Source organism: Silene latifolia, chromosome 3, assembly GCF_048544455.1.
Source record: "Silene latifolia isolate original U9 population chromosome 3, ASM4854445v1, whole genome shotgun sequence".
NCBI classification, from domain to species: Eukaryota; Viridiplantae; Streptophyta; class Magnoliopsida; order Caryophyllales; family Caryophyllaceae; genus Silene; species Silene latifolia.
The window spans coordinates 137,534,145-137,553,651 of NC_133528.1; the positions used below are offsets into that span (position 1 = coordinate 137,534,145).

General features: G+C 35.6%; 1 protein-coding gene across 1 annotated transcript in view; it reads right to left on the reverse strand.

Annotated features, from left to right (window-relative positions):
• Positions 1-19,507, reverse strand: part of LOC141648131 (palmitoyl-monogalactosyldiacylglycerol delta-7 desaturase, chloroplastic-like) — a 70,277-nt gene that overhangs the window by 47,973 nt on the left and 2,797 nt on the right. Inside the window, exon 2 of the mRNA XM_074456616.1 lies at positions 11,978-12,112. Coding sequence (XP_074312717.1) covers positions 11,978-12,112 — 135 coding nt within the window. The remainder of the gene's footprint in view (positions 1-11,977; positions 12,113-19,507) is intronic.

Genomic DNA, 19,507 nt, shown 5'->3' on the forward strand with positions numbered 1-19,507 from the left:
ATTTTTTTCGCCAAAAAATCATGATAAAACGACTTTTTTTTTTTTCAAAAATTTACTTTATATTTAGTAAATCTAAGAATAAAACCAATAAATTTGAAAAATCAAAAATCAACAAAAATCTGCTACATATTTATAGATCTATTAAAAAATCTAGTTCGTAATAAAAAAAACCAAACATGGAAAAAAAAAGAAATCAAGAAAAAAAAAGATTTTTTTTAGATCTGAAAAAAAAAAGAGAAAGGAGAAGGGGACGGAGGCGGCACCACCACCACCAGACTACTACCATGTCACCACACCCACGACGGATAAAAAAAGCAAAAAAAAGAGAGAAAGAAGAATGGGACGGAGGCGGCACCACCACCACCCTACTACTACACCGACACCTCTCCCACCACAGATCACAAAAAAAAGAGAAATAAGAACACAATGGATGCGGCAATCGACGAGGAGAGGCGGCAAAGGAAGGAGAGGGAGGCTGCGGAAGAGGGGATGCAGTATAGGACGGTTTGTGAGATTTTTTTACAGATCTGAAAAAAACGAGGACGGTTGTGGGGTGGCGTGCGTGGGTGGCTTGCGTGGCGGTAGTTAGCGCAATGGTGGTGGTGGATCGGGTCATGGGTGGCTGTGGTGTGGCGTGCGTGGGTGGCTCAGATCTGGGAGAAAAGGGATCTTATGCGGTGGTGGGGAAGGTCGACGGTGGTAGTAGTGGGTCATGTTGTGCGGTGGTGGCAATGTTGGGTCGTGGTGGGTGGTGGGTGATTTATTTGTATTATGGGGAGGTGATTTATTTGGTTTTTTTGTGGTTTATGAAATGAGAGGAATGAGATGTAAGACGAGAGAGAAGTGGGATAGAGAGAGATTGGGGTTGTGACAAATGAGAGAAATAAGAGAAAGGGATGGTTAATTAGGATGCGTGATTAATTAGTGTGGGTAGAGAGAGTCCATAAATTAGCTACTTAATCATCATTTTTAGCTTCATCTCAGTCACCCATCTTGCCCATCCAATATCTTGAATTAGGACTTATGGACTCAAGGTTATATATATATATATATATATATATATATATATATATATATATATATATATATATATATATATATATATTATAAAGTCAAGTTCAAATGAGTCCACCTAAAATGGTGAGTCTACTAAGTCCTAATCCTAGCCATTGATCTTCTAAGATTGATGGTTGAGATTTAAAAATTTTAAGATGAAAACTTTAATGTTTTATAAATGAAACTTTAATTTATGAATGTAACTTTAATTCTTTACAATTATAACTTTAATATTTAAAGTCATTTTATAAATAAAAATTTAAATTTATGTTTTAAAATTTTATTTTAAAAATATAAAATTGATTTTTGAGTGTAACTTTAGTGTTTTACGAGTGAAATTTTAATGCTAAATTTTAAAACTTTAATTTTTTTAGATAATTTCTAGTATAAAAATTTGAATTTATTTAATTTTACTGATTTATAAATGTAACTTTAATGTTTTACGAGTAAAACTTTAATGCTAAAACTTAAAACTTTAATTTTTTTAGTCATTTTCTAATATAAAATTTTTAATTTATTTAATTTTACTGATTTATAAATGTAACTTTAATGTTGTACGAGTGAAACTTTAATCCTAAAAATTTTAACATTAATTTTTTTTTACAAAATTTCTAATATAAAAATTTGAATTTAATTAATTTTACTGATTTATAAATTTTATGAATTTTATGTAAATATTGTAATTTTATGAATATAAAATTAATTTTTTATGATTGTAACTTTAATCATAATTTTTGAAACTTTATGCGTTTTTTCAGATTGTAACTTTATACTAATTTGAATTTAATAATGTAATTTTAACGGTTTTTTTGTAACTTTAATCCTAATTTATGAAACTTTATTCTAATCGGAGTGTAACTTCAGTCCATATCGGTGTAACAGGAGTGTAACAGTCCTTAGTTTTAACCACCAACCAACCACAAGGCCGTAGATCTGGAAAAAACAAGATTTGAAAAGCACAACCACCACCCACGCCGCCATTAGACCACCGTAGCCATACAACCTCCCAACAACAAAAAAACAATTCTGAATCTCCTTCCCTTTTTAATCAAAAAATGGAGGAAAAATTAGGGATAAAAAACAAAATATGAAAACAAAAAAAATGACCACCACCCATCAAACCCGCGGCCACCGCCCACCCATCAGACCCACAACCACCACGCCACCAGCCCAACACCCGCAAACTAGTAGACGTCACCAGTCCAATACTCACGACGCCACCAAATCTGAAAAACAAAAGGAGAAATGAGAAGAAGAAAAGGAGGCAGTCGCGGTTGAGTGTACTGTTATTGGTGGCAGCAGTGGTTTGGCGTGCAGGGGTGGCTGTTGTGGTCGTTGTCGATGTCTGGCTGTTGTTGTTGTTGTTAGCGGGGAACAAAGGTGTTGTGGGGGTGGTGTGGGGGCTGTGGTGGTCTTCAGCGTTGTTGACGTCGGTGGTTCTGGTGAGGCGTGGCTTTTGTGGTTGACGAAAGTGTATGCAGTGGGCGGGTGGTGTTGTTGGGGTTGGTGAGATGGGAAGGAGAGAGATGGACGGAGAGAGAAAAAGGAAGGAAGAGAGAAGGAGTGGAATGAATAGAGATTAGGGTTTGTTGTGTTTTATATATCCTCTTTATTTTCAGATTTAATCTTAACCCTTGATTTTGTTATAATCTAATGGCTAAGATTAGGACTCATGGACTCACCTAAGGAAGGTGGACTCATTTGATCCTAATTCTATATATATGTGTGTGTGTGTGTGTGTGTGTGTGTGTATATATATATATATATATATATATATATATATATATATATATATATATATAAGCGGGATCTCGTGAGTTTGGTTCTTATGGTGAGTTTGTGCTTTAAAATCTGGATCATTGATAAAAAAGAGATCTTGCGACTGAGATTAGCCCAGCAACCATGAAAACTGAATGACGCGCGACTTTTACTTAAATATTAACCCCTCTCTCTCTCTCTCTCTCTCTCTCTCTCTCTCTCTCTCTCTCTCTCTCTCTCTCTCTCTCTCTCTCTTCGCCTTCCTTAAAAATTCCTCCCAGAAAATTATATTAAATTAAAGTAAATCTTGTTTCCCCAAATTAATTCAATTCAATTTGAATCAATCTCTCGAATCATTACTACTCTATTTACTTACTCTACTAGTATATATTTATATATTGGTTTCATCTGCTCAATTCACTTTCTCCATCACCATTACCATTAATTAATTATGCTACCTCGCCTAGGATTGTGCTTGGGTTTCCGATCATCGTCTTCATTTCACGTTTCTCCTTTTTCTTATCCATTCCGAGCTCTTTTATATTACCCACTACTGTATATTGAGGACAACACTCACTTTTTCCCGAATTTCTTTTTAATTTTATTTTTCCTGCACAATTGATGATGAATCGGTGGCTACTGCGGTTGTGTAGGAGTTCGATGCGAGATGATATTGCGGTCGGTGTCGTGTCGAACCGAGTTGATGCAAACTGGTGGACGAGGTAGTCCTATGGTGGTGCGAGTGTCCGAGTGAGGTTCAATGGTGAGGTACTAGACTGGTGAAGGGTGTGGTGAAATTAATGGCGGTGGAGAGGAGAGGAGCGGAGCAGGTTGCTCGCGTGGATGCTGGTGATTAGAACAGCGGTGGTTGCTCGCGTGGATGCTGGTGATAGCAACATCAGATGCTATCATGCTTGCCAAGGAAGTGGATCCCAGCGGTATGGTTCAGTCATTCAGTGCCTTTATGCTGGATGCACATCTTATCAAACTATTTGTGATGTATTCACTACTACTGAAAATTTGGTTGTAAATGTTGCAGGTGATAGGACATTTGGTGTGTTAACATAGTTAGATCTGATGGACAAAGGGACTAATGCTCTAGATGTATGTTTGTTTTCTTTAGCCTTCAAATCCATTTTTTGTGCATTTGTTTGAAACTTTGAATAATCGGTAACATGAAATCATAACCCGGAATTAGTCCTATTGTTAGCCTGGTTCATTCCTCATATTAAACCGCCACAAATACGATACTCTTAAACTTATGATCAATACCCAAGAGAGAGAGAGAGAGAGAGAGAGAAGAGTGGTTAATATTTAAGTAAAAGTCGCGCGTCATTCAATTTAAAAGCAAATTTGGTATTGATCAAAGTAGTAAAAAAAATCACAGTGACACCGGAATAACATCACAATAACAGCAGAATAACAGTAGAATAACAGCACAATAACACATGGTAAAAAAAAAAGAAAAAAAAATCAAAGTCGTAAAAAAAATCAAAGTGGCACCGAAATAACATCACAATAACACCAGAATAACAGCACAATAACATGCGGTAAAAAAAAGTAAAAAAATCAAAGTAGTAAAAAAAATCAAAGTAGTAAAGAAATCAAAGTGACACCGGAATAACATCATAATAACAGCAGAATAACAGCACAATAACACGTGGTAAAAAAAAAGAAAAAAAAATCAAAGTGACAGCAGAATAAAATCACAATAATAGCGGAATAACAATAACAGAACAATAACATGTGGTAAAAAAAAGAGAAAAAACAATCAAAGTAAAAAAAAAAAGCACAATAACAGCATAATAACACGAGGTAAAAAAAATAAGAGTAAAAAAAATTTCAAGTAAAAAAAAATCTGGTAATAAAAAGAAAAAGAAAAAAAGGTAATATAATGAGAAAAGTACATAAAAACATAAGAGAAAAAAAAATCAAAGTTGTAAAAAAAAAACATAATAATACGAGGTAAAAAAAAAGAGATAAAAAAAATTAAAGTAAAAAAAAAAGAGTACCACTAGAAAAAAGAGAAAATAAGTAAATGAGAGTGATTTTATATGACAGGTAAGATTAGATCTTGACCATTCATCTCTAATATAATCTAGTGGCTGAAATTTCCAAGCACAAACTCACCACTCACCATAAGAAACAAACTTATAATTAAGTTTAGTAAAAATCGCGCCATACATTCTACAACGTCTATTGTGATTTTCGTGCATAAACGTTGTTAAAGGGGCGTTGTAGTTGCCTGGATTTGTAGTAGTGACATTTTGGCTAGAGCTTGAACACTTGGCAATGGGGTGACTTTCAGTCGATGTTTAAGATAACAAACAAGGTCGGTTTCAGATATTTTTAGACTCTTTGGAAAGGTAGGAGTATAAGCTTTCTAGGCGTTATTAAAATGGCGGTGTTAGGTAGACTTATGTGAGGTCAATTGATATGTAAAGTAAGGTTGGCCAAGGAGTGAATTGATGTTTTTCTGATGTATTTTTATCTCCAATTCACTCCTTGATCAACCTTACTTTACACACCAATAAACCTTACATAAGGCCACATATCACCACCGTATTGGTAACCCCTGGAAAGCTTGTACTACCACATTTCCAAAAAGTCTAAGAACACTTCAAATCGATCTCGTTTGCTACCTCAAATATCGACTTAAAGTCACCCTATTGCAAGTTGGTTAAATTCTTGTCAAAATGTCTTGTTTTACAAAAAAAAAATTTATTAAAGGTTGTGTTTTACAAACTTTTTTTTAAAGGTGGTGTTTGGAAAAAAAAAAATTTAAAAGGTTGTGTTTGACAAAAACCCATATATGATCTCAACAAAGGGCTCTAAGGAGGACTTATGGACTCACACTTAGGAGGAGGACTTATATGATCTCAACACTATATATAGAGTGAAGTTCTTATAAGTCCACTTATATATTTGAGTCCATAAGTCCTCACTACATCCCCTAGATATCCCACTAAGGATGGTTGAGATTGAAAGCCAAAAAGCATACTTAACACTAATTAGGTTCCTATACACTAATTAAACCACTTTCTCTCTCTAACTTTAATTATACATTCACTAATGAATTATTATACACAAAAAATTTTTTGAGCACATTTTTTTTTTTGACTGAAACTTTATACAAATGTTACGACATTTTCACTGTTTTAAAAGTGTAATTTCAACGGAAAAAAGTGTAACTTTAACAAAAAAAGCGGTTTGACGGATTTTATTTTGAAATTTGAAAATTTGAAGCAAGTTTACAATATATTTTGCGTTTTACGAGTGTAACTCAGTTTTTACGACAAATATTATTTTGAATTTTTCCAATTTTAACACAACTCATTGTAAATTGAGTGACTTATAAGCGCAACTTTAGTCTTTTAAAAGTATAACTTTAGTCCATTAAAGTATAATTTTAGTCCATTAAAGTGTAATTTTAGTCCATTAAAGTGTATTTTTAGTCCATTGAGAGTGTATCTTTAGTCCATATTAAAAGTGTAACTTTAGTCCATTAAAGTGTAATTTCAGTCCATTGAGAGTGTAACTTTAGTCCATTGAGACTGTAACTTTAGTCCATATTAAACATGTAACATGAGTCCATTGAGAGTATAACTGTAGTCCTTGAGAGTGTAACTTTAATAGAGATAAGTGTAATTTTAGTTAAAAAAAATGTAACTTTAATAGAGATAGATGTAACTTTAGTAAAGAAATGTGTAATTTTAATAGAAAAAAGTGTAATTCTAATAAAAATAAGTGTAACTTTAATAGAGATAGCTGTAACTTTAACTTTAAAAGAGAGCAAGTGTAAATTTAATAGAGAAATGTGTAATTTTAATAGAGAAAAGTGTAATTTCAATAGAAATAAGTGTAACTTTAACTTTAATAAAGAAATGTGTAATTTTAATAGAAATAAGTGTAATTTTAATAGAAATAAGTGTAACTTTAACTTTAATAGAGACAAGTGTAATTTTAATAGAGATAAGTGTAAATTTAATAGAAATAAGTGTAATTTTAATAGAAATTAGTGTAACTTTAATTTTAACAGAAATAAGTATAATTTTTATTGAGAAATGTGTAATTTTAATAGAAACAAGCATAAAATGGAGTAAAAATATCGCATGAAAACATTGGAGGTGGGATTTTCAAAATTTGAATTTTGAAATCATTGGAGGCAGAATTTTTAGCACACAATATGTAAATTTAAACAAATAAAATAAAAAAAATGAAATAAAAATCAACAATACTAGATCTAAAATAAAAAAACCGAACTAAAAAATATAGATCTAAAACTTTTAATATATCGCATATGTAACTTTAATAAAAAAATCACGCACAACAAGAACAACACACGAAAAAATCTTAATAGACTGAGATCTGAAAAAAAGGAGAAGAACAAAGAAATAAAGTAGATCTGAAAATAAAAAAATGTGGTTTCTCAACAAAAATTGTTTGGCAGATTAAGACTCATTTTAAAATAAAAATCAAATAATTTCAAACAAGAACAAAAATTACCAAATATGAACAACTGAAAATCTGAAAAATAAAATTAAATAAAACCCGAAAAATAAATCAAGGAGGAAGGAGGAAAAGAAAGGAGAGGAGAACGTGGATGGTGGTAGCAGCGGCTAGTGGTGTTGGCGTGAGGGAGTGGCAGCGCATGTGGTGTTTGCGTGAGGGAGTGGCAGTGGTAGGTGGTGGGCGTGTGGTCTGCGGTGGAGGAAGGAGGAGAATGGAGGGCGTGAAGGAGGCTGTGGGTGTGGTGGTTGTTGGGGGAGGCAGGATGGACGGGGGGCGGAAGAGAGGAGAGAGGGCGGCAGTGTTTGCTGTCGTGGGGCCGGCAAGAGGGTGGGGTGGGGTGGTGGGCGTGTGGTCTGCGATGGAGGAAGGAGGAGGACGGAGGGGGTGAAGGAGGCTGTGGGTGTGGTGGTTGTTGGGGAGGCATGAAGGACGGAGGGCGGAAGAGAGGAGGGAGGGCGGCAGTGTGGTAGTGGTGGGGATTTTTTTTTTCTCAAATTTGTTAGAGAGGAGATGAGAATTATTTGAGTTTTTTTTGAGAGAATTAAATTGGGTTTTTGAGAAAGGTGGTGAATGATTTGTGTGAATGAGAGATAAGTGGGTGGAAAAATAAATTATATATAGTTGATTAGTGTTTGATTAATGTGGATTAGTAAGGTAGTGAGAGAGTGGGTTTAATTAGTCATTAATCCCTTGTTTTTTGTCTTTAATCTCAGCCTTCCATAGTGCTCATCCAACGGCTCTAAGGAGGACTTATGGACTCACACTTAGGAAGGGGGCTTATATGATCTCAACACTATATATATATATATATATATATATATATATATATATATATATATATATATATATATATATATATATATATATATAGAGAGAGAGAGAGAGAGAGAGAGAGAGAGAGAGAGAGAGTCAAGTTCAAATGAGTCCACCAATTTTGTGTCGTTTTCTTTTTCTTTTATTTTCAACTTTAAAAGCTACTATTGGAGTGGTGTGGTCTGTAAGCCTCCTGGGACCACAATTGCTCTAGTACCCCATGAGATGGCGTCAAGTACATCACATCACTCTGATAGAATTTTCTGTTTTCAGACTTCTCTAAGTGCATCACTCTGAATTCTAACATCTATGGTACGTTAAAAGTCTATCTAACAGGACTGTCAACTGCAAACGGGGGGTGACAAGGCTCGTGGCACTCCAACATGCCTCACCTACTTTCTCCATTAGGAGCACCCTCACCAGGCAGACTGTGGAACATACGAAATGGAGCCTGGTTGACAGCTCAACGCTTACCCAGCTACCCCTGATACCACCCCCTGGACGTAGCTCGCACTAATCGCAATTAATCAGGGCCCCAACATGCATGCACACATATATGGAACGCAGGGATCTCTGAGCTACCAGAATCCTGCAACGTCCCATCGGTCCTAGAATGACGATAAACTTGCCTAAAGTACGTCCCTGTTGGCTTTAAAAGTGATGAACACACCTTGCATCATGAATAAGGTTAAGTAGTCAGAATGCGGCATACGCCTAAATCAGTCATCAGACTGACACGGCAGCTAGCTGAGTCTAAATCAACCTCTTCAGGCTGACACGACTGGTCTAAATCAGCCCCTTGGGTTGACACGGCCACCTCCAGTCTAAATCTGCCCCCTGGGTAGACACGAAAAACCTCCTGAAAGTATAAATCAGCTTCCAGAGATGACACGGCTACTCGGAACGCACCCAAACTCTGTCAGTGGACAGATAAGGTAACAGCAAATACTAACAAGGACTTGCACCTTGCAAAGTCAACTTCCCAGAACATTTCAACAGTTCTAGAACGACGATAAACTTACCTAAGGTACGTCCCCCAATAACTTAACACTTACTCCTACCCCCTGGTCAGGGGTAGGTATATTTATCATCCTTCAAAACATATTTTGTCCCCGCAGACAAGGACAAAACATATAGGCATGATTGACATTGCATTCACAGCATACTATAGCCCATATCATGCATTAGAGGGTCCTCGCATGCACATGCATTGCATTACTAACATTTTGCAGGTATCATCTACACGACAAGTGCACAATAAACTTGTGCCAACTACCAGACTCACCCTTGGTGACCAAATAACATGATGGTAAGGGCAAGTGGAAACTATTCCTCCTGAGCAAACCGCGTCAAGAAGATTCTCGTGTCGCATCCGCTCCCAAAGATCGCCGTCCTGGTCCCCAGAGTCACCGTCCGGTTCCCAAAGATCGCCGCCTGGTCCCCAAAGTCAGCCGTCTGGTTCCCAACATCAGCCGTCTGGTCTCCAGCGTTAGCCAGCGGGACCCCAATTCAGCCATCTGGTTCCTAGCGTTAGCCATCTGGTTCCCACAGCAACCAACATTGTCCGCCTTCAGGAACTCAACGTCCATCATCAGAATCCTGCCATCCGCTAAGTTGAGCAAAACATCCTTCAGTAGAAATCCGCCTGAAATCTACTTGCTGGCAAAATATGTTAGGAGAAATCTACAAGTCGGCATCTTCAAAACATCAGCTTGGAGATTAACAAAATTAAGGAGTGACAGAAATCACTCTGCCAGAGCAACGGAGTATGGTTCAGTAGAAACAAGTAGATCAGGGCATCAGAATTATGGGTACAGAACGGGGATGTAGAATTATCTAAAATGTATCTACCAGGAGTCACACCTAGCAGGCTCGCAAACAGCTTGCTCTAGCAGAGTTTCACCAGTCTGCTCCAGTACAATTTCAGCAGGCTCCTTCAACAGAAGTTCTGTAGTGTATCCTACGAGAGTTCCAGCAGAGTTCTAGCAACCTTCTCTAGAAGAGTTCCAGTGCCATCTTCCATCGAGATGGCAGCATCTTGTTCTAACAAACTCTCAGCGGCTGAAACCAAAAGCATGACAGCTGTTTGTTTTAGTAGCAGACTGACAATAGCAGGAAAAATTTGAAGAGTCAATTTCCCTCCTCAACGAAGCTGAGAAGCGAAATTGGAGGCAAACTGTTTGGGCCAAAATTCACTATTTGTCCTAAGCTACGTGACACGAGACGAGTGGGTAATTAATTAAGCAAATGGACTTATGTCATACATAGGGGAGTCGGGCCCACGGACCGAAGGAAGAAGAACTCGGCTTGGACTGAGATATCGACAAGACCGCGAGTAAGATAAGGAAGTCCAAGTTGTTACCAAATTCGGAATAAGGAAAGTCCAAATTAATACCAAACTCTACCTTGGGGAACAAGACAATTAAGTGGGGAACCCTAATAAACCCACTAGGGTTTATTCACTATAAATACAAGGAAGCAAGGAAAAGAAGGGATCCATGTTCATACATACACAAGACGTCTAACAAGTACTACGTATAACCAAACCTAAACTTCAATATACATGGCATAACCATCATCATCCTCAATCTCCATGCACTACCTTTATTATTACCATGATTTCCCAATCATTAACCAAGTAATAATTACCCAATCATTAGCTCGCACATAAACCCACAAACAAGCCATAACCATGATACGATCTGGTCGCATGCCTTCTTCTCCGACGCCGCCGTTATTATACGTGCCGCATAATAATCATCCATCCACCATCATGTTATACCATATATACATCTCCAATACCAATCATTACCCCATTAATGACATGTTCCTATATAACCACAATACCAACTAACCTACATATGAGATGCGAACCATAGACTGCCCTTGATGTCCGATTGGTACACCATCTGTCATGATTAGCACACTGGAATAGTTGTCTACCAACAGATCTCTTGTGTCATTATTCCTTTATTTTACCCTTTACATTATTTACATCATTATTTCGTCATGAGTCACATATAATATAACCCCCCGATACTTTAATCCCTAACGAGACAGAATATCGTGTTTTGACAGTTTTTTACCAAAACAATACCCCTTCTTTATTTTCCAAAACCCGCCCTCGATGACTTGTACTAAATTGGTTTCTTAATCTAATTCAATGCAGCACCTTTGCAAAAGAAACCTGAGATAATCTCAAGCCGACTTTATAGCGAGGTTGTTCTACTGCTGATAGTTTAACTTGCCATTCGACACAAATGCGGTATTAATGAGAAGTGGGGATGATATATAGAGGATACATCAGGCTTCATATGCATGGCACAAACCTAGATGATGTTTTTTTTTTATATATTACGTGATGAGTAAGCTAGGGTAAACCAAATTTGGTTCTCGTATATATTTGAACTCTATGTCATCAAAAATAGAGGTATTCTAATTTCTATGGGGCTGGACTCTAGAAATAAGTATTTTTATCTAATTAATTTAAGAGCAGGCCTCGATTTTTAAAAATGAGTTTTTGTTTTTCAAGTTTAATTTTTCAAAAGTGTTTTTCAAAAACAGAAACAACAAATAGTTGCTTCTATTTCTATGGGAAAAAATATAGATTTTTAGCTTTTGAGAAATTTTGTTTTAACTTTTAAAAAACTATGTGTTTAACCAAAAAGTGCTTTTGAGTTCAAAAACACTTTTATAAACTAGGCTAAACAACACTTAAGATGGTAAATATAGATAGGAGACGTTGACATTAACACTGTTAGAGTGAAAAACAACAAAATAAAAGTATTAACTTTGTAATAAAAGTATAGAGATGAGTGAAGGTAACAAAATTCATTACCCTTTTTTTTGTGGTATCAAACATCCAGTTGATGTGGCTGTGCCAAAATCCTTGAATTGGACTATGCGGATCTTGTTTAGTATCACAAAACTTGTTATGTCGCCTATGTGTGTTCACCCATGTAATTGGATCATCCTAGTTTTTTTTTTTTTTAAAAAAAAAAAAAAGTACATCAGATTAAGCAAATTAAGCAAAAATATAACAGCAACATCATCATTTGGTTAGTAGGTGTTGTATAATTAGAGCGCGGTATATATATATACATATAACATATTTATTTAGATTTAAGATTAAAGGATGTGTTTAATATGAAGTCTAACTTTAGCCTATTGAGAGTGTAACTTTAGTCGTTTACGAGTGTAACTTCAGTTCGTCATAAGTGTAATTTTATAAATGCAACTTTAGTCATTTATAGATGTAACTTTAATTCTTTATAAGTGTAACTTTAGTCCTTTATGAGTATAACTTAAGTTCCTTACGAGTGTAATTTTAGTAGATCTAAGATTGAAATCAAAAAATTATATTTCTTTACAAGAGTGTAACTTAGTTCGTTGAGAGAGTAACTTTAATGCATTATGAGTGTAATTTCAGTCCACCAACAATCTACGCCCCCGTCAACAATAATAACCACGACTATCGTTTTTACCAAAAAAAAAAGAGAGATTTATTTGAGAAAAAAAATAATACGAGATTTTAAATATGAAATTTGAAAAAAAAAAATATAACAAGACGAGATTTGAAAAAAATATAAAACAAGACGATATTTGAAATGAGATCCAAAACTGAAAAATCTGAAAAACCATATAGCGTTATATTTTAAACCATATAGCGTTGTAACTTTATATTTTAAACCATATAGCGTTGTAACTTTAATCTGAAAAACAAGATGATATTTGAAATGAGATCCAAAACTAATTTGAATTTATGCAATTTAAGTCCTTGGCGAGTATAATTAGTCCATATCAGAGCGTAACTTTAGTGCATATAAGCGTAACTTTAAACCATATAGCATTGTAACTTTAACCCATGCCGCTGAAAGTTTAGTCCTTTATATTAATCTTTAATTTTACGTAATTTTAGTCCATTACGAGGGTAATTTATTTAGTCTATATCATTGTAACTTTAACACTTTAAAGATGAAACTTTAGTCTTAACCGCTACAAACGCCAACTAATAACCACCACCTCCTTTGTCACCCCACCTGACCCACCACTACCCTCACCAAACATCACCCACGCCCACCACGACCCCTGCAACCACCACCACGCACCACCAGATCTGAAAAAAAAAAAAAGGAGATGGCCACCACGACATCACCACCACCACCATTGCCACAAATGACTCACCAACAACAAACACTCCTTTACTTGGAAAAAAAAGAGAAAGGAGAAGGGAGAGAAGCGGCAAAAGCACCATGACAGCCCCACGTCATCGCCAACAACCACGACCACCGCCAACAATAACAACCACCACCAATATGAAGGAAAAATCAGAAAAAAAAAAAAAAAAAACTAAATCTGGGAAAAAAAAGGACCACGACTGACAACCCTACCTGACCTGCCAAACACCCACCGCAACCACCACCCCCCACACACAAATCTGAAAAAAAAAACAAAAAAGGAGAATGACGGCAGCATTCACCATGACATGCCACCAACACCAAAACTCAAAAAAAAAAAAGAAAGGATAAGGGGCGGCAAGCCGGCAACAACCACCACGAAAACACCAAACAAAAAAAAAGACGCGTCAGTGGTGGCAGGCGTGAGAGGCAGCAGCAGCAGACGGTGGTCGTGGCAGTGCTGGTATCAGGCGGATGATGGTGGTGCCGACGTGAGATCGTATGTGGTGGTGGTAGGGCTGTAGTGGTTGTCGTGTGGAGGAGAGGGGGGATGAGAGAGACGGGTTGTGGTGGCTAGAGAGAGAAGTGAGAGTGAGAGAGGGAGTATGAAAAATGAAATGCGAGGTAGTGTGTGATTAGAGTTTATTTTTATATCTCAACTTTTTATTTTGTTTTAATCTTAATCTTTCATTTTTTTGATCTAAAGGCTTAGATTAGGGCTCATGGGCTCATATATATATATATATATATATATATATATATATATATATATATATATATATATATATATATATATATAGTAAAGTTCAAATGAGTCCCTCATATATTTTGAGTCCCTAAGTCCTCACTACACCTCTTGGATCTTCCAATATTGATGGTTGAGATTGAAAGCAAGAAACACACTTAACACTAATTAATTCTACTTTCTCTCTCTAGCTTTAATTATACATTCACTAATTGATTAATCTACCCAATTAACACTATCTTTTGTCTTCTTATATTTTCAAGTTTTTACAATTTTTTTTTGTGATGCGAACCAAGCTAATGGCCAAGCTAATGACTCGGAGTTGGTTAATGAGCTGGACGAATTGGTTGTGAACACTCACGGTGATGGTCTGATGTTGGCTCGTAGTTTTCAGCCTATAAGTTCCAATTATCCTTCCTTTGTGAATTTGCTAAGTGTGGAATAGAGGAGCTGATGGGGGGGGGGGGGGGAGCACGCATTCCAAGGAGGACGGTCCAACAAGATGTTTTTACTTTACATTTTCAGATTATGTTTTACAATAAAATGTTAGCTTAATTAGTGATTGTCTAAGTTCAATGAACTAGTAGCTTTAAGTATTGTAATTAAGTGAAGAGTGATTGCTCAACTCTTCACCTTGCTTGGACCTTTTGCACGGCTGCCTTGGGGCTTATATAAAGCCTTCAAGTTCATGAATAAAATGATTCAGAAATTTGCTCAAACTTGTGTTTATAAAAATTGTTTCTTGCTTAGAAACAAAACTGGTTCTAGTTGGAACGCGATTCTAATTAAAATTCTCGAGTTGTTGATCAATATAGGTCTTGATCTCACTCACTTTGATCAAGTAATAGGTCTTACTTGTTCAAAACACTATCCCTTATACACAAAAATCAGAACTGGTCGTACCTAGTACGTTCGGTTCACCAAAAACAGTCCGTTAATTTTAAAGCTTTTGATTTCTATATCGATCAGTTTCAGGTCTACGCGTACCTAGTACGAACAGTCCTCTGCACTGTCCAATTCGCTCTTAATTCCGCTGCTCAGTTCGTATCATTTTGAGAGAAAGTTTATACAAATTTTATGACACTTTTACTGTTTTAAAAGTGTAATTCTAACAAAAAAAAGTGTAATTTTAACAAAAAAAAGCGGTTTTGACGGATATTATTTTGAAATTTCAAATTTTGAAGCAAGTTTAAGACAATTTTTGCGTTTTACGACAAATTTGAAATTTTGAAGCAATTTTACGTCAATTTTTGAGAAATATTATTTTTTTTCCAAATTTTAACACAACTCATTCTAAATTGAGTGATTTATAAGTGTAACTTTAGTCTTTTAGAAGTGTAACTTTAGTCCATTAAAGTGTAATTTTAGTCTATTAAATTGTAATCTTAGTCCAGAAGTATAACTTTAGTCCATTAAATTGTAATTTTAGTCCAGAAATATAACTTTAGTCAACTAAAGTGTAATTTTAGGCCATTAAATTGTAATTTTAGTCCATTGAGAGTATATATCTCTAGTCCATATTCAATGTGTAACTTTAATCCATTGAGAGTGTAACTTTAGTTCTTTGATAGTGTTACTTTAGTCAATTGAGAGTATAACTTTAGTCCTTGAGAGGGTACCCTTAATAGAAATAAGTGTAACTTTAACAGAAAAAAGTGTAATTTTAATAGAAAAAAGTGTAATTTTATTAGATAAAAGTGTAATTTTAATGGAAAAAAGTGTAATTTTAATAGAAAAAATGTAATTTTAATAGAAAAAAGTGTAATTTTAATGGAGAAAAGTGTAATTTTAACAGAAAAAATGTAATTTTAATAGAAAAAAGTGTAATTTTAATAGGGAAAAGTGTAACTTTAATAATAGAAAAAAAATGTAACTTTAATAGAAAAAAGTGTAACTTTAACAGAAAAAAGTGTAACTTTAATAATAGAGAAACGTTGTAACTTTAACAGAAAAATGTAACTTTAATAAAAAAAAAGTGTAACTTTAATAGAAAAAAGTGTAATTTTAATGGAGAAAAGTGTAATTTTAATAATTGTAACTTTAATAGAGAAAAATATAATTTTAATTTTTTTTAAATAACATAAAAACGAGATCTGAAAAAAATAGATCTATTACCATCTATACATAAAAACGGTATTTAAAAACGAGATTTAAAAAAAAATCAAAACCACATACATAAAAACCATCTATTATCCTCTAAAAAGGTAGATCTTAAAAATGGAACTCGAAAAAAAAACGATTCAAATTTAGATCTGAAAACGGAAATCAGTAAAGCAACAAAAAAAACATAAAAACCAGAGATTTGAAGGGAGGAGAAGAGAAAGAAGAATAAAAAAACAAAAAAAAATAAAACAACCGAGATTTGAAGGGACAAGAAGAGAAAGTAAAGGTTATCTCCACAATTAATTAAAAAAAAAAGTAAAAAATAATAACAAATTAAAAAAAAACAAAAAAAATGAGAAATGGAAGAAAGAGGGCGGCAATGGGGCGTAAGGGAGGGAGGAAGGAGACGGGGGTAAGGCGTCAGATCTGGTGGTGTGGTGGTGAGGTGTGGGTGTTGTTGTGGTGTGTCGGGTTGGTGGTCACGCGGGTGGTGGTGGGTGGGATGGTGGGTGACGGTTCGGGTGGTGTGGGTGCTGGTGGGTGACGGTTGGGGTCGGTCAGGGTGTGTCGGGGTCGCGGGTCGTGGGATGGCGTGAAGGAGATGGTTTGTGATGGGCTGGTGGTAGCGGTTGTGGGTCGAGGGCGTGGGTGGTGGTGTTAGTGGTGGTTGACGGAATAGGAGAGGGTGAGAGTGAGTGATTTATTTGGGTTTTTATTTATTTGGGTTTTTATTTTTGGGGTTTTTCCAGACCAGAATGGTATAGCAGAAAGAAAAAACAGGACATTAATTGAGATGGTGCGTTGTATGAGAAGTAATGTTAAAATTCCTTCATTTTTATGGGTTGATGCTCTTAAGACGATAGCGTATTTGTTAAATCGGGTTCCTTCTAAGGCTGTCTCTAAGACACCTTTTGAGTTATTTAAAGGATGGAAACCGAGTTTGAGACATATACGTATTTGGGGATGCCCGTCAGAGGTGAGAGTGTACAATCCACAAGAAAAGAAACTTGATCCAAGGACTATTAGTGTATATTTCATTGGATATGCCGAAAAGTCTAAGGGTTATAGGTTTTATTGTCCATCTCATAGTACCATGATTGTGGAATCAAGAAATGCTAAATTTCTTGAAATGACTTGATTAGTGGGAGTGACCTAATTCAGGAAATTGTCCTGGAGAGGGATCATCATGAAGTTCGACCCTCTGATTCAAGTGACAGATTGGTTGTCATTCACACTCCTCAAGTTCAATCGAGTGTTAAACAACCAGTGATAGAAATTCCACAAAATGCTGATCAAAATATGGCAGATCATAATGAGGAAGAAGTTCACCATGAGGATGAACAAGTTCCATTAAGAAGATCTATTCGTGAAAGGAGATCGGCTATTCCTGATGACTATGAAATATATCTATAAGAATTGGATTATAATGTTGGAGCTGATAATGATCCTATGTCGTTTTCACAAGCCGTAAGTTCTACAGATTCAAACTTATGGATGAATGCTATGAAACATGAGATGAATTCTATGCATCTAATGGAGTTTGGGATCTCGTTCTATTGCTTGATGGTGTAAAACCTATTGGGTGCAAGTGGGTCTATAAGACTAAAAGAGATTCACTTGGCAACATCGAGAGACATAAGGCAATACTCGTTGCTAAAGGATTCACTTAAAGGGAAAGAATCGACTACACGGAGACTTTTTCTCCTGTATCAAAGAAAGATTTTCTTCGAGTTGTCATGGAATTAGTAGCTCATTTTGATTATGAGTTACATCAGATGAAAGTGAAAACAACATTTCTCAATGGTGATTTAGAGGAAGAGGTTTACATGAAAAACCTGAAAGATTCTTCTCTAAAGATGGTGAGCATTTGGTTTGTAAGCTAAATAAGTCCATATACGGTTTAAAACAAGCTTCCCGCCAATGGTATAAGAAATTCCATGAAGTTATTCTTCATTCGGTTTCGAAGAAAATATAATTCATCAATGTATATATCTTAAGGTCAGTGGGAGTAAAGTTTATTTTCTAGTGTTCCACATTGATGATATCTTGCTAGCAACCAATGATAAAGGGTTGCTACGTGAGGTGAAACAATTTCTTTCAAGTAATTTTGATATGAAGGATATGGGTGAGGCATCTTATGTCATTGGCATTAAGATCCATAGAGATAGATCTAGAGGCATTTTGTGGTTGTCTCAAGAGGTCTATATCAATAAAATACTTGAAAGATTCAGGATGAAAGATTGTTCACCAAGTGTAGTACCAGTTGTGAAAGGTGATCGGTTCTGCTTGGACCAGTGCCCCCAAGAATGATATTGAAAAGGAACAAATGAAGAATATTCCATATGCTTCAGCTGTTGGTAACATTATGTATGCTCAGGTCTGTACAGACCTGACATTGCATATGTGGTTGGAGTGTTAGTAAGATATCAGAGTAACCCATGTCTTGATCACTGGAAGGCTGCAAAGAAAGTGTTGAGATACCTTCAAGTTACTAAGGATTACATGCTTATGTTTAGACGGACTGAAAATCTTGAAGTAGTAGGTTACTCCGACTTCGATTACGCTAGTTGCATAGATTCACGTAAATCCACATCAGGATATGTGTTTATGCTAACTGATGGAGCTGTGTCATGGAGATGTGTGAAGAAAATCTTGACGGCTACTTCTACTATAGAGGGTGAGTTCGTATCTTGTTTTGAGGCTACCTCACATGATGTTTGGTTGAAAAGTTTCATATCTGGGCTGAGAGTTGTTGAGTCTATTTGCAGGACGCTAAGAATGTATTGTGATAATTCAGCTGCTGTATTTATGGCTAAGAAAAATAATAGTGGAAGTCGAAGTAAACACATCGACATAAAGTATTTAGCCATAAAAGAGCGTGTTCAGGAAAAGAAAGTGATCATTGAACACATTATCACAGAGTTGATGATTGCAGATCCCTTGACTAAAGGCATGCCAATTAAGACTTTCAAGGATCATGTAGTGAGAATGGGACTTGGTTCCATTATCTAGTACATTCATTAAGTTTTTGTAAGAAACTTTTATTATGTTGGATATTTTCTCGTTGGGATTTATATTAGCATATTTATAAAGTAATGTTGAGAAATATCATTTTGTTTGAACCTCGAGTAAACATGGGGTTTACTCATTAAGTTAAATGTGTGTGGTGTGAGTGACTTGATATATTGTGATTCATGGAAGACTAATTCTTGCTCTAAGAGAATTCGTCGCCATAATCCATATGTTGTGTCTCTTGTTAAATGGACCAAGTGGGAGAATGTAAGATATTCCATAAAATAAATGAGTATTACGTTAATAATTAATTAAGTTATTTTATGGAAAT